The following is a 20236-nucleotide window of genomic DNA, read 5'->3' as shown; positions in this document are numbered from 1 at the left end:
ACTTTTGGAAGTATCAATGTCCAGCCCGGTTCCGTAATAGTTGCGGAGGCTAGAAATGGTCTAAGCCAGGAGGGGTAACTTGTGCTTTGCACTTTTATTCCCCAAAGCAACTGGATACCGCTACTACTGACTCGATCTGAAAAGTCCCGAAAGATAAGTCGCATGTTCCTTTTCATAGAAAGAAACCGAGTAACCGAGTCTTTATTGCATTTTTAACAAAATTGATTAAGTATTATAACGTTTGGTGTTTACAAGTCTGCCGATTACATTATATTAACCGCCCGAGGGCCCATGCCAAAAGCAGCTTTGAGCATTCTCGAGTTTTGCTTTAGGTTCAGACTAGTAGCGAGAGCTTTGTGGAGGGGCCAGAGCATCCCAAGCTCAATTGACATACCAAATGCATGTCATAGCACTTAACATGCGTGTGTGCTCACTTACTCCTTCGAAAGCGACACAGAGACAGAGACGCCGAAAGGGGAAAGCAGTTGTTACACAATTCTGTGCTCTGAAGCAATTCACTTTTCTTGTATAACTCAAGGCGATGGGCAACTCTGGCTAGGGTTTCAATATTGACGACGTCTTTTTCTTTTTCCAGATATGCTCACCAACGCTGTGACAGCTTTTTCTACAAAATTTTTTGAGTCTCAGTTCGCCATTACTTCAACCCATGCTGCAGCTGTGTTAGGTAAGCATATACTGCCCTCAAAGATGTACAAGCTACTAAAGGGCCCATTAATGAACAAGGAAAGTGCCAACACCTGGTTGCACGTGGTTAAACCAAGCTTGTCGAGTGATGGCTTGGTGTTAGTGTCGATAGCGCGCAATTAACTCGCACACACTTGCACTGGAAGACAAAACGCACACGCTGCTCGGCGCTGTAGGTGCGAATTCGCAGTGCTCTGGGTTGCTGCAAGCGCCTCTTGGTATCATTTTGGGAATGCGCACGCCCTTATAATACCTCGCTCTAAGCACACTTGGAAAAAATTCGGCAGAAATTCAGAGAACTATCTACTAATGCGTATCATTCTTATGCCGCCTGCCTTAAGGGTGTTTTCTCCATCCAATTTTTTTTCTAAATCCCCGGGAGATCAACAAGACCTTTTCCAGCAAGCCGTTGATTGCACACTCAGGTACCGGCAACATCGTGGCCTGACATGTGCACCACACAAATCCGCACTCCTCGATCTTCGAGCCCGCACCCGAGGCCGAACTCCAAACCCCACTCCGGACCCGTCAGTCATGATCGATTCCACGCCCATTCCCAAACTGCCCTCACCCCGTTTACTTGGTGTGACGTTCCACGCAGATGGTTCTGGGGCGGCGATTCTCCCACAACTTCATGTCCCAGTCACCCAACTCACACATCTCTTCAGAAGAATCTCCACTCAGCGCCATGGCCGAAAATAACCAGACACCTGCCGTCTTGTTCAAGCCCTACTGATCAGCCGCATTACAAATGGTACTCCCTATGTCAATCTCAAACCAAAGTAACATGCCAAATTAGACGCTTTTATCATGAAATCGTACAAAATCGCCCTCGGCCTCCCCGCCTTCACGCCTCCTGCCCGCCTTCTGGATTGAGGTATCCATAATTCCCTTTCTGAACTCCTCGAAGCACAGCGGGTCCAGCAACGGTACTGCATAAACTAAGCTACGCTACTCCTCTGCCTTTGGACACCCCCAGCGTATCCCTCCGTCACTCCGCGCTCATATCTTTGTGTCTCCCAGTCCCAAACACATGCACCCTTCCTTCCATCAAGGCAGAAGACAGGCCCGCGTCACTCGCCTCCGAGCCGAATACCACAACAAACCGGACACACGATACACGGACGTCGCTCCGTATACATCCCGCCCTGCTCACACACTGGCTGTCGTCGACTCCGAATCGGTCAATATTACCTCCCTCAGCCTTCTCCAGGCAAGCACCACGACGGCTGAAGAGACAGCCATCGCTCTATCAGCGACCACGGCTTCCTCTAACTACGTGGCAATCCTCACAGATTCGCGATAAGCTTACCGCAACTACTGTACAGGCTGCATCTCTCCCTCAGCACTGAAGATACTATCCTCAGTCGAAGATGCCCCCACATCCAGATTGTGTGGCCACCAGGTCATGCTTCCCTCGAGCGAAACGAGGCGGCACACACCACTGTCCGCGCTCTTACATTCCGGGCGTTTTCGTTGACGGAAGATGACCTTTCCGAACCCTCCATCTATCCTTCTGTCCCTCCCCGATACCCTGAAATCTTATATCATTATCGCCAACTGCGGCTTTAATAGTATACCCCCCTCCTCACCCATCCCTCAGCACACAGGCGGCTCGCATCTGACGTCGACTGCAGACCAACACGCTCTACAACACCTCGATAATCCACTACATCTCTCCCTCCACTTACCCCTACAACTGCCCCTCTTGCTCCGTCCCAAACACTACCTACCACCTGGTCTGGGAACGCCCCTACGCGCGAAATCCCCTCCCTTCCCCATCCCCTGAGCAGTGGAAGCTGGCACCGTGAGCTGGCCAGCTCACGGGGCGAGGACCGAGAACGCTTCATCGCTCGCTCCCAAGCAGCTGCGCTAGCTCGCGGCTATCTGGACTAAGAAAGCCACCCACTTCTATGCTCAATAAACGTTTTCCAATCCAAATCCGTCCGACAAATTATCTCTAATTACGCTATTATAACTATTGCAGGTGAAGCTTTTGCGAAATCTACATTATTGTAGAAGTGCAGGGTGTTACACGGTTCGCCGTTTTCGCCATTTTCCGTAATTATTTGATATTTTTCTTAATTTTTTTAATTTTTCGAAATTTCGTTCGACCAAATATGCCCATTTACGCTATTATAACGATTTCAGGTCCAAGTTTTCCGAAATCCACATTATTGTCGAAATGGCACGCGCGGTACGTTTTGACATTCTGCGTACTTTTTAAATATTTTTATTACTTTTTAATTTTTCAAAATTTCGTTGGACCGGTTATCTCCATTTACGTTATTACAACGATTATATTTGGAACTTTCCCGAAATCTGCATTATTGTGGAAATGCAGGGCGTTACACGGTTCGCCATTTTCCGTAATTATTTTATATTTTTCCCATTTCTCTAGTTTTCAAAATTTTTTCGGCCAATTGTGTCCAGTTACGCTGTTATAACGTCTACAGGTGGTACTTTCCCGAAATCTGCATTACTGCAGAAATGCCATGCGGTATACGTTTTGACATTCCGCGTATTTTCTAAAAATGTTTCTTAATTTTTAGTCTTTCCAAATTTCGTTCGACCAATTATCTTCATTTACGTTATTACAACGGTTACATTTGGAGCTTTCGCGAAATATGCATTACTGTGGAAATGCAGGGCGCTACAAGGTTCGCTATTTTTCGTAATTATTTTATATTTTTCTCATTTGTTGTTTTCCAAAATTTCGTTCAACCAAATCTGTTAATTTACGCCATTATAACGACTACAGGTGGAACTTACGCCAAATCTGCATTATTGTGGAACTGGCATGCGGTATACGTTTTGACATTCTCCTTATTTTTAAAGTATTGTCACGTAGCCAAAGACAACGCACGTGTCTTGAAGGAAAAGAAGTTTATTGGAGCGAACTTGTGCTCCCCTAACAACTCAAAAGTACACAGGCAGCGAAGCAGCAGTCAACAAAGTGACATGCGTAAGCGAGCGTCGGCGATTCGAATGCCGGGGCGTCTGCTCTGCAGGCTTTTACCTTTCGGCGCGAGTGTCTCTGGAACCGTCGATTTACATCCAGAACATTGTACATCAAAGATTATCATTCTGGGCTAGTGACGTTAGGGCGAAACAGTCTGCTTATCTGAATGGATAGCCCGTGCGGCATAAAAAATAAAGGATGGAAGACGCGCTTCGCTTGGGACACAGATAACAGACCCAGGCTTGGCGGAGTAGTAAAAACAAACAATAAACAAACAAACCCATACATGGTTCGCGGCAATAGTTTTCTTGTTTTTTTATTTTTTCACTATTTCGTTCGACCAATTATCTCCGTTTACGTTATTACAACGATTACATTCAGAACTTTCGCGAAATCTGCATTATTGTGGAAATGCAGGGCGATACACGGTTCGCAATTGTATTTTTCTTATTTTCTAGTTTTTCAAAATTTCGTTCGACCAATTATGTTCATTTACGCTATGATAACGTGTACAGGTCGTACTTTCCCGAAATCTGCATTATTGTGGAAATGCCATGCGGTGTAGCTTTTGACATTACCCGTATTTTTTTAATATTTTTCTTATTTTTTACGTTTTTCAAAATTTCGTTCGACCAATTAACTCCATTTACGTTATTACAATGATTACATTTGAAACTTTAGCGAAATCTGCATTATTGTGGAAACGCAGGGCGTTACACAGTTTTTCATTTTCCGTTATTATTTTATATTTTTTTTTATTTTTTAGTTTTTCTAAATTTCGTTCATTTGTGTTTTAACGATTACAGGTGGAACTTCCGCGATATCTGCATTTTTGTGGAAATGCAGGACGTTACACGGTCCTGGCTGCGGGGGTACTCGCCAAAGAATGCTACGTTAAAACGAGTGATGAGACGCTTTCGCTACGTAACAGCCCGAGGCGCTGGCTTGACCTTAGTTGAGCTTGAAGGTCATATTGGCGCTACGAAAAACCATGATGAAGAAACAGCGCGAGAAACACAAGGACAAAAGAAGAGGGGACGACGTCATGATTGCCGTCGTCCCGTCCCCTCTTCGTTTGTTCCTGTGTTTCTTGCGCTGTTTTTTTTATCGTGAATTTGAATCTGAACCAAATGCCCAACTTGCCATCCTACGAAATACCAGCCGTTTTGAGGGTTTTCCCGGGATTAACGAGCTTCGCTTAAGAATTGCGTGGCCCAGCACTAAGCGCCTGCCTTGTCTCCTGCTTAAGGTTCCATAGCGATCCTGGGTGGCTGCGGCGGAACCTTCATGGGCGGCTACCTGGTGACCCGCCTTAACCTCAGTGCAGAAGGCATCATCAAGATGTGCGCCGGCGTCAGCATCATTCCCTGGCTTTGCATATTCACGTTCAGAACCCACTGCGCCGACCCCATGTTCGCCGTCAACATCCCCGCTGTTCATAAGTAAGCGCCGTTGCGGTTCCCCCGTCTCACGATTGGTCCCCGCCGTAGGAGCAGCCTAAGCCCTCATTCACAGAGCCGTTTTTAACCCCGTCACGTCACCGTCACGTCACCGTCTTCCGTATGGGCGACGGTTTTCCGGGCGATTTCTCACCGAAAACGGCGCGACGGTGACGGCAAGCCGAGCTCTATGTTTCCGTTCCTTCAACGCGACGGCACCACGCCCCGTTGTAAACCAGCCGATCAGAAAACAAATTTTTACGGCTAAATTTAGCGAAACGTGAGCACATGTAAAAATCCAAGCCATTTTCTTTACTTTTCGGATTAAGCACGCTCAATTCTAGGCTAAACTGACCACCAGGCAGACGACCCTGTACTCTTAACAGAGAGCTCCTGTACGAACGCTACTCCGTTACGTCTCCGTCGCGGTTTTTTGACGCGAAGGTGCCGTGACGGAGAAGGTGCCGGCTGTGTGAATGAGGGCTAAGGGGTATGTTCTAGAGCGTTCACACGTAACGCTGAACTGTTTTCAGTACGCCTCGAGCGTACTACAGTGTTCAATTTCTGTGCACTTCGATACAGAGTTCCTTGTATAAAAATCAATGCAACATTTTTTTTTCAGCCGTTTATTTTTCTTTTTTGGCAAGTTTGTTTTCTGAAAGCTTCAGATTAGAAATGTGTACGCTTTGTACATAATATTTTTTTTCTATTTCTTACATCTAATACACTTGCAACGTTTTCTTGAAAACGTTCAGCAGAAATGTTACAGAAAACTTCAGAAAATTATTTTTTGAAGGTATGGTACTCGCAACAAATACAACGAGTGCATCGTATATCGCTTCCTCACCCAAAACATACCGCCTTTCGACTTCACGGCATGCGAAACGTGTAATTAACAGCAATGCGTAGCTCTGGACAGACGTATTGAGGCAATGTAAAAAAAAAAGGTGGTTATTTATACTGATGCCATGGGGCCAGCAGTGCTATTCCCGTTGTAGGGCATCTCTGTCCCCCTTTCGCCGAGGCTTCACACATGCAGTGGTGCCGATGGCAGGGTTTTTGGAGAAATGACACCGCTACAGCTAAGCTGAGTAAAAAAAACAATTACCAGTTATAATTCCTATTGACGCGGTGGGTGTGTGCTAACAGTGCGATTCCGTTAGGGTGCGGGATTTGTGTGGACGAAATAATTATACTTCACCTTCTTTTCACCTACATCCGTACTCTTTTAGTTTCCTCTTCTTTTAGTTTCCTCCACTCCTTCCACCCTCGTGTCCGCTTTGGCCGAGGCCTCATCCAGTCTACGCCGCCGTCCAAATGCGAAAGAACACCACTACTTGTAGCGCATCAGAGCGGATCAGTAGAACAACGCCAGAGCCTCCGTATACGGGGACTGGTGTATTAAGCCGCGACAGACACAATTTCTACATCAGTTAAAGGGACCACAAAACGATTTTTCTTGAGCTTGCTATGGCTAGTGCAGATGAAAGTCGCCATTTTATACGGTAAAAAGGACGGTAGAATTTCCAATAAGGGCAAAGGCAGTGACTTAAAATCGGCACCGAATGCAGTGAAAATTGAAATGTAGCGGTGATGGGCGCCTAAACTCGCAATTGCTATGCCTCGTTGGGGCCTGCCGTGACCTAAAAACACCTTTGCAAGCCAAATTCTAGTCAAGTGCACTATAAAACATGTATACACGAATATTTATTAATATTGTAACTTCTTCCCTTCACACTTTTTCTGATTAAAAAACTTTCAAACGCTTTTGTCATGGCATTCGATCCCAAGCGCCGCTGTGTGCCACTCTTAATGGGTCCCATCGTTTTACCAAGCAGCAGTTTCGTTCGAGCCCAAATGTCTCCCGAAGATCAGGTTGCACGGTGTCCATTTATCTTAGCACCCACCTGCGCGGCTGGATTTATCTTGTTATTTTTCAACGAGGTAAACGCTACTTTCCATCTCTGCTGGATCGGCCTTGTATTTTGCGCGAACCCTATACTGCTGATTCGAATGACGCGGGTTCGATTCCCGGCCGGGGCGACCGCTTTTCTGATGGGGGCAAAAAGCAAAAACGCCCGTGTCTTCGAGATTTCGGCGCACTTTAAAGGTCTCCAGGTGGTCAAAATTAATCCAGAGCCCTCCACTACGGCGCGCCTCATCGCCTGTGCAGAGTCGGTGCATTAAACCCCGCAACCAACCAAACCCTGTACAGAAGCAAAATTGAAACGCGTTATACTAACGGGCCGAAGGCTGACACGCTGCATTAAAAAAAGCCTTTTCATAGGTCGCTTGCTCCGGCTGTTTTAGTTTGCATCCAGTTTTAACCGGCATTTATTTATGAATCAATCGGTTTATTTCCCAGAAAAACATCTGGAGGGGTCCATGGGCTAAAAGCAGTCTGAACCGATTGACTGGGTCCATGAACCCTTACACGACAGTGGCAGTAAGACGCAGGGAAATTTTATACAAACTCTAACATTTCAAGTGAAACATATGGATAGCAAACTGCCTTTTCCACAACGTAATACACAGGAGGTAAATTCAGTAAATCATTTCGCAAAAAGGCAATTTCACAAATACAAACAAAAAATGTACAACGTCATAACGCTCTGAAGTATAAAAACATTAAAATGTATAAAAATGTATAAATTGTATAAAAATGCGCCAAGAGAATCTGAAAATGGGAATAAGAAAGGAATGTATAAAAGAAGAAATAACTAATGAAAGGGGGTATCAGCAAAATCATTTGCGTTGCAAGGAGTAATATTATTTACGTCTATCAATCAACAAACGGTTGTTTCCAGTTTACCCTCTGGTTGAAAAAAACAATTGTTGCGGTACTAAAGAAAAATTAGCTAAGAAATCGTATCTATATAGAATTAATGGCAAGTTGTGCTCTAGTGATTCTTTTGCCCAATCAGCCGCACGACGCATTGCGGTTTGCGTTATAGATGCCAGGTTTCTTTTTGGCCGCCTACTTAACTCCGGCGAGGCTAGTGGATCCACAAATGGTGCTTTCAAATGCTATTGGGCGTTATCATCAAAGTCGTTTCAGTTCAAGGTGTTTTAGGTGTGCCGTTTCATTTGGGGTAGGGGACGTACACGGGCCACTAGAAACTGCTTATTGACAATTAATTCTTTTTCCTATGAAGGCTAGTGTGGCTTAGTACGTGGTACTGAAGCTAATATCTAAAAACTATTTTAATTGCAAAAACAATTCAGTGCATTGTTGCGGACACCTCATAGATTCTTCTGTAGAACAGGTGTCTAGTAAGACCAACATTCTTGGAATTTCTCAATTTTACCCGAGTACGTCTCGGCGTCGATTCGAGTATAATTCTTAGCAAAATGCAATGTTATAATGAAATTGTTAACTTCAGTGTAAGCCTTCCGTTGAATCTCACCTGCACGTTCAACTGCTGCAGAATCCCCCGCTGGCGAAAAAGCTATAGCCGGTATTCATTGAAAAGTTTAGCTGTCAATTTCTTCGCTTGGCAACACTGAAATGGCCACGGACATGGCCGAAGAGCCACAAACATGGCGCGCCTTATGCCACTGCGGCCGCACGCCGAAGAACAAAAAATAACACCGGCGTGCGTCGTCTGTTCTGTTTAAACCCGATTATCAGCGGTGGTGCCAACAGAGTTGTTATTTATCGCACTCACATTTGAGTGGAGGCATTACTTCGCGTTCGGCGGGCTAGCGCTTGGAATGTAGAACCCATATCATGCGCTTAGCACGGACACGGACAAGTACCGCCATCTAGCGGAGCCCGACGTAACCAGTGACGGCGCATTCACATGGTTGCCTGCATGCGCGCCTCGCTATTGAATACAGGCCATAGCTTCCAAACGCTTCGAACTAGTCTTCCAAGTATGCTTAACCCACACCGTAAGCGAGGCGTCGATATGTGTAACCTTATACCTTAGAAATTTCAATCTACTGTATTTAGGCCGTTGCTTCGAAGTTTTTGGTCATTCAGTTGGTTAGTTCGGTGCAATTTTTGTTGCTCCCTCCCGCTGCTCAGTTTTAGAAAGTACGGTCTTAGTCAGTTTTCATAGTTATATTATTATTGTAACATGCAGCGTACTTAATATGAGGGCACCCTCTACCCTACTGTCATAGTAACAGGGGTGTTGGAAGCTATTTTAGAGCCCTTTCAGTTGTGTTTCTTTTTTTAGGCAAAAAATGTTTTCTGTGTGCTCTGCTACGTTTTAGGGCTCCCATAATCCCGAAAACGAAAAATAGTGCTGGTATTGCAAGTGGTAACCGATTTATTATTTTTGTTAATAAATATTGATTAATTGTAGGGTTTAACGCGCCGACGCAACGCAGGCGATGAGGCGCGCCGTAGTGGAGGGCTCCGGATTAATTTTGACCATCTGGGGATCTTTAACGTGCGCCGAAATCTCGTACACACAGGCGTTTTTGCTTTTCGCCTCCATCAGAAAAGCGGCCGCCGCGGCCGGGAATCGAACCCGCGACCTCGTGCTCAGCAGCGCAACGCCTTAGCCACTGAGCCACCGCGGCGGGTTTTTGTTAATAAATAAGGCGTTGAGAAAGAAAAATGTTATGTTACGCAGGAAACTTTTTTGCATGTGTTCCTAAATTTTATGACCTCATGATCCTACAAACAAAAAAAAAGATCTTCGTAGTGCACATATTTATAGATTTACAAACCTAATAATAAACCTAGCACCTGGGCCCTAGTCTTACCGAACCCGGGTCCCTCCCGCTGTGGAGCCGGTGTCTACCCGATTGATCTATTTCTACATGGTTGAAGCGAACGCCAAGCAGAAGGTACTGATTCACGACGTATACGCGCCAAACCCAGGCGTTAGGCCTACGGAGGCGTACGGGTTGCTGTGGGTATACTACAGGATTTCCGCTCAATATAATCCAATCGCCAGTGAATATAATCCCAGCGACAGTGAATATAATATATATGCGCCAACCAATATAAGAAGTGGATTTGTGCAGGCCATGAAGTGAGACGAACTCACAACAAGTGAATAACGAGGGTAGCAGAACAGATACTGAGAGGTTGGTCTAGAAAAAGGGATTCCAATGCCATTAGCTCGATAGAGAGAATAAATAAGAAAATTAGAGGCCAAGAATGGACTCGGGCAGCGCAGGACAGGAGCGGGTGGAGGTCAATGGGAGCGGCCTTCGTCCTAAATAGGCTGTTGATGTTGAAGGCGTGGGTGTTCCCTCCTCGCAGTGGGTCCAACCCGTTCGAGTTCCCCTGCAACGCCCACTGCAACTGTAACCAGGGGGTGTACAACCCGGTCTGCTCGATCGACGGAACCGTCTTCTTCTCGCCGTGCTTTGCGGGCTGCGAAGTGCGGCTGGTTGCCGGAGGAGCCAGGGTAACTACCTAAAAGCACACCCGAGGAAACTTCTCGCCACCCTTTCGCCCCAGCGCATGAAACGGCCGCTGGTGTAGAGGTGGTGCATGACACCCGCGGACGTGCTGCGACATTTCGCGGCGGTTGAGTTGTTTACCTCGTGCAACCTCCACGACGTACAAACTTCATCTCCGGAAATACGGGCTTCCCTTGTCGAAGCTACAGTAACTCCAGCAAGTTGATTTTGCATGCTTAAGAACCGTTTTTAGTGTGCGTGACAGCTCGGATTCGGGGTGTCTACCGGAAAGTGATTTCAATCGTATGTACCCCAACGCAGCACTCCGTCACATGCCACAAAACGAAAGAGGGAAATGGTGGGGAAGAAGGTGGCTTCAAAATGCCCCCCTTTATGCTGGCCGATGCGTTAGCTGGACGATGTGCATTGCAGTCAGACAAGCAGTTTCGTTCCCTGCGAAGAAAAGTTTGTTTCGTTCCCTGTCCGCTTGCCCTGCCCAGATGTACACCAACTGCAGCTGCATAACCGACTGGGCGGACGTCACGCTGAAGAACGGCCAGGTGCTGAGCGTACAGGCGCTGCGCAAGAAGTGCGACACCGGCTGCAAGCTGCTTCCCGTCTTCACGGTCGCCATCCTCGCTGCACTCTTCTCCAGCTTCCTCAACCTGGCGCCCGTCGCAACCGTGCTCCTCAGGTGGGCCACAGTTGCGGTAATGCACCAAACGGCACACCAGAAATGTCTTCAACGGGCACTCTGCGACACTCGGACTGGTTCTCTCACAGAGGGGTGTTAAAAGCTCCTCTTGCGGGAAAAGCTATCGTATTCAGCCACTCCGCAGTCAGCTAGCTCTCTGAACACAGTTGAGTCAGCCACCAAATCTTCTCATCCGTAAGATATTGTGGGTGGCCGACGAAGCAGCGTGTCTGAGCCCATGTTTGTTGAGGTTGCGATGGATGTGCCATGGTGTTTGTCCTCCGTTCTGCGTGCTAAGCGAGTTCCGTGCCCGAGATGGCTGATACTGTTGATGTTGGCGCTGATGAAGCCTATGGGGATGGCGTCGCTACAATATGGGCTGCGTTCCAATTCGCGGACAGCTTGATAAAGAGTTTACGAAGCAGTCTAACTAGGCGTCTAAACGAATGAAATTGGAACGGCGCCGCGGTCCCAAACGCAGCACCAACGCAGACGACAGCCTCGTAGCAAACAGGTTGAAAAACGCAAGCCGCAGGTTTCGTAAACAATATTATCATTATTACAAATATTATGTAATTTAAAAATTAAACAAAGTAATTCTCCCCCTAGTAAATTATACTGAACATTTCAATAAAGAACAAGTGATTTTGTTCCAGCATTAATACGCAAAACGCAGTCCTCGATAAACGTTTCCTCAAAGCAGTCTTCGTTGACTGCTTCGTTCGAATTGGAACGGTGCCTAACATGGCGGGCTGTCCGCGAGGACGGCAACGAAGCCGCCTAAAGGAGAAATTGGAACGCATCCATGATGTACTCACTTGACCACTGGCAGTGGCGGGGCTATACCACACATGCTAAAAAAAAAACAATCTGTTATGGAGCTCTCCTGCCTTGCAGGACCAGATAGCCCACTCAGGAGATGTTACAAACAGCCCGGTTTGTATTTCGCGCGTTCGTTTTTCGCACTGCCATGATAGTAGTTCGCGTTGCGTCTCACAGATGGCGCCACCAGTCCACGGCGCGCGCGCCGCTCGTGGGACCTTGCTCTCGGTGGTTGCACTCAATCTCTGCAAGAGGTAGCGTCAACATCCCCCTCGCGAGGGGCATGATCAAATGCAGAGCATTTCCGCGGGCGCACGACGTTAAGTAGTTTGCGTTACGTTCATGTTGTTGCACTTGTGGCAACTGCTGACGAGAGAGCGCTCGTCAGCAGTAATTTGAATGAGTCAACGATATAAGGCGCGTTCGTAAGCTTCCATTCTGTGTCGGCTTTGTGGCGCAGTGGGTAGAGCACCATGTACATTGCGCTCCGCCCGCGGGGTCGAGGGATCGAAACCTGGCGCCGGATGGTACTTTTTTTATATATAGTAGGGAGGGGTGCGGTGCGGACTACGGACGCCAACGCGGGTGACATCGTGAGTTACTGAAATGCTCTGCATTTAAAAAACGCGATGCGGCTCATTCAGCACGATAGTAGGACAAACACACACTCAAACACGGGCGCAATGAATCACACCCTATTGTTGCGTTAATTACTTCGGAGGCACGAAGCCCTATACCAAACTGAAACAGGCGAACGGGATGGTGACCATGCTCCTAACAGAGCTAGCGGCAGATCTGCTACAGTAGTGTGGAATGACATTCCGAGGCTTCTGATGTGCCCGTACCACCTCTCTTCATATTGTATGAGTAATTACTCTCTTCTTTGGAGTAATTACCCCCCCCCCCCTCCCAGTCTTTTTTTAGTTTGCATTCGTTATTTTAATCTGCAACCGCTATGATATTGTTCCGGCTATTTCACTCTCTTTGCCCTCGTACAGCGATCCCTGAATGGGTCAGGGCCAGTTATTTAGGGTGATCATCTGGATATGTTTACATTTGTTCCGTTCGCTCTTTGTTTTATAAAACAACAGGGAAAAGTAATCAGACCTATTTTTTTTTAAATAAAATACACTCAAAGGGTAAAAGACCAACCCGTATCCTACTATCTTCCAGACCAAATGTTCCGCCGCAAGACCCGAAAACTTCATTTCGGCCTTAGGTCGATGCTTGCCATCCTAAACTGTCAGTGAAGTTGTAGTTTTGTTCTGTTATTAAGCAGTTTCATTTTTGTCGTTGCAAGCATGCATGGGTTACTTATAATATACAAACGCAACAGGGTCATCAGTGTCCCACGCCCTACTTTGTTTGTTGTGCTTGCAAGACGTGTACTGAAACAAGTACCGCTTAATACCGTGAGAAGTGTGATAACACCCATCCCTGAAGAGAGTACTGCGAAAAACACGTATCGCCCCGCACCATGTTATTTCATCCTTCTTAATTAAGTAGATCCCCCGATGCAGCGCTGTCAGCGCTGCGTGTATGTATTACGCAGGAGGACTCCGAGACTGCCACATTTGCAAAAACTGTCCGACTCCAAGCACCTTTACAGGCTTGATTCGGGTTGAGAACATTTGGCACCTTCGAACAAATTTCTCTGAACTACGTTAAAATAATACTCCGTCCTAACTTCCAGACGACTATCGTGCTAGTTTTCCCTTTCTATAGCGCGGCTCTTGAGAGCTGCACTCGTTGAGTAGGCTAGGAGATACGTGTGTGCCTTTAGGACATCCGCAGGGCGGAGCATAGATAGGCCATAAAAATCGACAGCAACACGTAGTGGTTCATGGTGAATTATCATACAGCAGAGCTATTATTTGGGCTGTCCTTCAAGAGAGTATACTTGGACCGCTACTCTTTAACATTTAGATCAATGATATTGTGTGCATTGACCATAACGCTAAATTGTTGTATACGCGGATGATGCCAATTCGTTTTCGGCGGGACGTAAGTTACCTGAAATGATCGACAACGCAAATGCTGCTTTGCGTAACTTACTTCAATGGAGCAATGCATCTTCACTGATAATTAATTCCAAGAAAACTAAGGCAAATCTCTTTCGCCCAAAGAAGAAAACAGTGTGCACTTTACCTAACATTGTTCTTGGTGGTAACATTATTGAAATTGTTCCGTCCATAAAAAGCCTTGTTGTGACTCTACATGAAAGCATGCTCTCCAAATGCTCATGAAGACATGCTCTCCAACCTCCGAATTATTGCAACGAGACAAACCATACCCAACAAGATGTAATGAACCCTGGCAAGTGCCCCGTGTGCGTACAAATTATGGACGGCAAATGCGTCTTTTCTAAATTCCAATACTACTGAACAGGTTGTATCAGGAAGAGTTACCATGACGGGCTGGTTTCTTGTAGGCTTCTTTGTCTTTTGGTATGTCATGTAATGTTATTTTCACTGTAGGTAAGCGGTAAAATGTATTACAGGACTGTGCATATTATGTGGAATTTCGGCGACCAACTGTGATTTTAAGTTGTTCTTTTGGCGTCTACTACCAGTGCTGCTGCATGTCGAACTTGTAGGGGGTGCCCCCCGTCAAGCCCATTGTTGGCTTTTTGAATGTACCCTTGGCATCATTTGATGTTGATAAATATCTTGCATCTTGTATCTTGTATCTTCAGGCATCTCCTCGCACAACTCACACAGACTTGCCTCCCAACGCTCGCATCTGACTCTGCAGGAGTCCCAACGCTCTACTCCTGCTCCCAACTTAGCCTTTACCTTTCGCCCCCCCCCCCCCCCCCCCCCCCTCCCACCTTCGTTGGAACATGCTACCTCTGCCGAGAGGCAAAATTTCAACGATCGTCTCACTCTTCCGCTCTCCTTAGACAAGATTTTCCTCCCTCTCTCTATCTCTCTCCCCCTTATTAAAAGGGTTGCTGCTCTAACACCTGACTACTTACTGTTCTTCCCCCGCAGGGTCGTCCCTATAAAGGAACGGTCGGTGGCGTTAGCTGTGAAGTGGATCATCTTGCGGGTTTTAGGTGAGTGCGCGGTGAAAAGTTATACTGTGGCACTTAAGGGGCTGACAAAATCGCCTGCACTGTTGAGGCTACGTTTTCATGAGTTTCTCGCACATTTACTCATATAATACCGCAGCGCATCATTGCCCAGCCGTGATGGAAAAAATATTACTCTGCATGAACTTCCCAAAATACATGTTATCGAGGTGACCAAGCGATGTAAAGAATTTCTCACATGTGCATTTGCTGGCGTATACTGTCTGTGCCTACTGCCCCCATATCAGCAAAAAAAAATAATACGTGATGACATGTGTGTGAAAATAAGAGCTATACATTTTAAGGGATGAATCGTGCCGCAAAGGTCGGCCAGAAGCAAACGGGAGAAAGGTCAGCGGAAAACATGGGAACAGACAATCGCAACGATCGAGGAGAACACAGACGGGATTTGCGAAAAGAAATAACCTGCGTTTGATGAACGCACTCTGCTACAAACGACAGAATATGAAATGGACATGGAAAAGTCCGTATGGAACAACCAAAAACAAAATTGCCTTCATTTTAGGTGACAGCCCTGGTATTGTGCAGGACGTAGCGGTGCTAAGTAAGGTTCGGAGCAGCGATCAAGGGATGGTTATAATAAAGGTAAGCCTGAATCTCAAAAGAGAAAGAAGGAAACTTCTGAAAAGTAAGAACCCGAGCATGAAGTCCGTGAGAACCAGGACGGAGGAGTTTTAAATAATTCTCCCAAGCAAATTAGCAGCAGGTAAGAAACAAACTGGAAACCTGAGTAAGAAAACTAAGGAACTAATTGCGAAACGTAAGAACGTGAAGGCGTCAAGTGCTGTAGATCAAATTGAGTTAGTAGAGCCGTCTAAATTGATTACCAGAAGTTTAAAAAGCAAACGACATTCATGCGTATAACATGTCAGTGATCGACGAAACGACGCAAATAGGGGGCAGTTTGAAAGCAACTAAGAGGAAGCTTGCCATCGGAAAAGACAATGTACGCACTGAAAGACGAGCAGGGTGACATTACGCACAACATGGACGAGATACTAAAGGTAACCGAACGATTCTACACCAGACTGCGTGCCAGCCACGTTAGATCAGAGGAACTTGACATAGCCGTATATCTTTTATTAAAGGGAAGAGCTACAGTACTAGAAAAGCTTGCTGCACTATTTTGGGAATGCTTAAGGACTCAATAAGTCCTCATAGCCTAGAAAAACACTAACATAGTCTTATTCATAAAAAGGGAGATACCAAGGACCTTAACAACTACACACCAATCATCCGACTCTCAGTTGTTCACAAGGTGTTTACCAAAGCTATAGTTAACTGAATGGAAGAAAACATGGATTCTCAACAACCCAAACAGCAGGCTGGGTTTAGGAAAGGGCACTCAACCATAGGGCCCGTCCAGTGATAGAAAAAACCACAGAATGCAATAAACCCCTTTACATGGCATTTATAGACTGTGATAAAGCGTTTGACTTAGAACAAACTGCAGCCGTGCTGAAAGCATCAGAGTACCAGAAAATAGAAGAGACCTATAAATGACTTCCAGACGACATATATAAGGGGTGTACGGGCAGGGTAATGCTTCACAAGCAAAGTGATAAATTTCCGATCCGAAAGGGAGTAATACAGGGAAACACCATCTCACCAAAGCTGTTCACCGCATATCTGGATGAGTATTCAGAAAGCTTGACAGGGAAAACAAGGCATTAAGGATAAACGGGAAATACTTGAGTTATGTCAGGTTTGCAGAAGACGGAGTATTGCTGAGTGAGATGGAACAATTTCAAAAAATGCTTGAAGAACTACAACCGAAAAGCGTGCCCATGGATCTAAAAAAATATCAATAAATGTAAATAAATCAGAAATAAGCATGCCGAAAGCGCCCTCTTTACCTTAGAAAACGAAACGGTAGAAGTAGTAAAAGAACATAACTACCTCGGGCAGATGGTTAGCGCTGCCCTTAACCACGAGAGAGAAATCCGACGAAGAATAGGTATGGGCTGCGAAGCACTTGGCAAGTACTCCCAAGTAATGAAAAGCAAGCTGCCTCTGTCACTCGAAAGAAAAATATACAACCAGTGCATCCTGCCGGTGATGACATACGGAGCTGGAATTTGGCGCCTCCCTACAGAAATGGAAAGCGAACTTAGATCGGCTCAACGGACCATAGAATGAATAATGGTAGGAGTAACACTCAGGGACAGGAAACGAGCTTTCCGTATCAGAGAAGAAATTTGATTTGATGATACCATAGTTCAAAAAAAAGAAAAAGAAATGAACTTGGGCTGGCAATGTAGTGAGACGAACGGACAACCAGTGGAGAATGAGTGTAAAAGAGTGGATACCTAGATATGGGTCTAGAAGAAGGGGAAGGCCATTAATCCGATGGAGGGAGGAAATACGGAACTTCGGGGGTAAACTGTGGACTCGAGCAGTGCAGGACAGGAGCGGTTGGAGGTCAATGAGAGAGTCCTTCGCACTGCAGTAGGCCTAAGCAAGCGGTTGTTGATGATGGTGATGATATGAAAAAAATGAAGATTTATATGCCTTGTAACAATAAGGTGTAAGTTACGGTGGCATAATTGGAAGGAAGCTTTTAAACTAGCACCTTTTTTCGTGATTGTAGCGTTACAGAGCTCAGCAACAACTGACAAATGAAAATTATTTCGATGTTTGCTAACAGTACAAGCAGCCCAGTATTGTTTTTGTGCGTTCACAGTTTCAAAGCATCGAAATAGTTGTAGAATAAACTCTCAGAATTTTGTGCCCAGTTGCATGAGCATTTGTAAACATTTTTCAGAAAGACCCCAAACGTAACCAAGGGCCCAACCCAACTTTAGGTCCCCTTAGGGACGTTATGGAGTTCACTTTCGACCGAATATTAATTTAAAAGAAAAAAATTAAAAATTAGCGCAGCTTGCACTAGTGGTGCGAGGCCGGAGAAACAGCACAGCTGGCGGCCCCTCTCTCTTCGTCGGAGACACGGCACTGCTACTCACATGAATTTCCGAACTTGACGCTGAAAGTTCTTCCTGACTGGCAGGCCTGTATCATTTTGCGTGCAGCCTTTCACAGCTCTCCCGAAGTGGACCGCGTTAGCGTGCTCTAGAACCCGCGGCAACCAGCTTCGCGAACTCAGCGTCCGTGCTACTCACTTCAGGCGCGAACGCACGTGAACTGGCGAGCAGAACAGCACGCGAGGGATCACCCCACGAACGCTGGGCAGAGTGTTCTCGAAGGTCGAGCTGGCCGACGCCGGGCGCTCCTCACGAGGCGCACGCTCACGTGCGCTGGGCTGGGCTGAATTTCCTGGTAACGCTCCACGACGGAAATAAAAGGTTGAACAGCTCTGCTGCTGAAACAAATAATGTGTAGTCGAGCAAGCATCCAGCGACATTGAACCACAGCGTATACAAAGGTAGCGCAGCTGTTTCAGGACTTTAGCCAAGAGAGAGCGGCGTCTTCAGCCGACTTGCTCGGGAGGGAGTGGGGTAAAGGGAGTACCAGCAGCAAGCCCGGTGCCGATGGGCGCACTGTTTCCTCTCGTGCAGCGTCCATCCCCGGACCGGTGCTGGTGGGTCGCGTCATCGACAACAGCTGCCTGGTGTGGCAGTCCATGTGCGGCCGCAGTGGCTCCTGCCTCTACTACGACAACAAGCTGCTGGCGCACAACCTCTTCACCGTGCTCATCCTGCTCAAGACGATCTCCATCCTCATGTACTCGCTCGCCTGGCTCATGTACCGCAGGCATTTGAAGGGGCGCAACGTGTTTTCGCCCGGCATTTGAAGCACGGGGCAGGCTGGTATTAGCTGCCGCAAGGGGGGAAAAAGACGCTGTGGGAGCAAAACAACTGCTGTGCCTATGTCTGTCTGATTGATTGATTGTAGGGTTTAGCGCGCCAACGCAACGCAGGCGATGAGGCGCGCCGTAGTGGGGGGCTCCGGATTAATTTCGACCCCCTGGGGATATTTAACATGTGCTGAAATCTCGTGCACACGGCCGTTTTTGCTTTTCGCCTCCTGTCTGTCTGTCTGTCTGTCTGTCTGTCTGTCTGTCTGTCTGTCTGTCTGTCTGTCTGTCTGTCTGTCTGTCTGTCTGTCTGTCTGTCTGTCTGTCTGTCTCACACACACACACACACTCACTGCTGACGAAAATGCTACCGAAATCTCACGACGCACGTGCTTACTTTGATAAACTTTGTAAACCCCTGAAATACGTTAGAAAATGAAGTAGGAAATCATGAGAGTATAACAGAGCTCGTGGCAGTGGGGGCCGATAATGAACACATTTTGCTGCCGCTTCTCTCCCGGTGAAAGATACTCTTTCAAGCGAGTCAGAACTAAGCATCACGTAGGCTACTGTCGTCCTATAAGCCACTGGACTAAAGAAATGTTGAAACTGCACTAAGGAAGTGTTGACACTGCCCTAGCTGACAGGCTAGCCGATAACGTGTGCCTCGTAGTATTTGGCCGGAACTACAGCGGTTACTGCGGTTTGTCATAGCTGCGCATTACTCCTACCTTTCTCCGTCAACCATGGCGCATAAAAACGGGCTAACAACATATAGGGTAAGTGACAACCCACTGGCCCACTCAGCTACCTTCCATTCAGATAAATTGAAGAGTTCGAAACTTGCCTGACGAAATCAGATTAGCAAAACGAGCTGAACCCAGCTGGACATCTCCGTTACGCGACGAGGAAATGTCCAGCCACCCGCGCATGCGCGTTTCGGGCCATAAGTTTCTTCCCTGCTTGGCTTAATTTTTCTTGCTTTTTTTTTTTTTTTTTACTCTGCTGGGCGCGTAAGTGTCTTGGTCGCGACCACTTTATTAGCTTTCACCTCGGTTCTGCGCACAGATGACACGAAAAATCCTGAGTGCGGAGAGGCCAATTGCTTCGAAATAAAATGATCAGTTGGAAATGAAAGGTTCGTAAGTGTGCCGCGAACAGCGACGTAGCTCTTATGCTCGCGCACACTAGGAGGATCAGTGTTCCACGCGCAGGGTCGTTGCCGGAAAATGCCGCATCCTCGCGGACGCAAAGCGTACCTGGAGCACAGTAAGCGTCGACTTCGGCATCGCTTGCTTGGCAAACAGGGCAGCCAGGACTCGGGGAAGCAGCTCGCAAGTACTTATTCCCGAGACGCACTGCAAATGGGAATAAACGACGTCACGGCGGCTCTGGTGTT

The 20236-nt window shown here is 46.8% G+C and overlaps 1 protein-coding gene across 1 annotated transcript in view; it reads left to right on the top strand.

The window, feature by feature from the left end:
• Positions 1-18834, top strand: part of LOC144173809 (solute carrier organic anion transporter family member 4A1-like) — a 41631-nt gene extending 22797 nt beyond the window's left edge. The window contains exons 6-11 of the mRNA XM_077702066.1: positions 596-685; positions 4917-5109; positions 10331-10478; positions 10974-11167; positions 14983-15047; positions 18599-18834. Coding sequence (XP_077558192.1) covers positions 596-685; positions 4917-5109; positions 10331-10478; positions 10974-11167; positions 14983-15047; positions 18599-18834 — 926 coding nt within the window. The remainder of the gene's footprint in view (positions 1-595; positions 686-4916; positions 5110-10330; positions 10479-10973; positions 11168-14982; positions 15048-18598) is intronic.
• Positions 18835-20236: the final 1402 nt, after the last annotated feature.

The sequence above is a fragment of the Haemaphysalis longicornis genome, unplaced genomic scaffold (assembly GCF_048455015.1).
Source record: "Haemaphysalis longicornis isolate Haplotype H1 unplaced genomic scaffold, Haemaphysalis longicornis Haplotype H1 scaffold_3, whole genome shotgun sequence".
Lineage (NCBI taxonomy): Eukaryota > Metazoa > Arthropoda > Arachnida > Ixodida > Ixodidae > Haemaphysalis > Haemaphysalis longicornis.
This window is presented reverse-complemented; position numbering and strand designations above follow the sequence as displayed.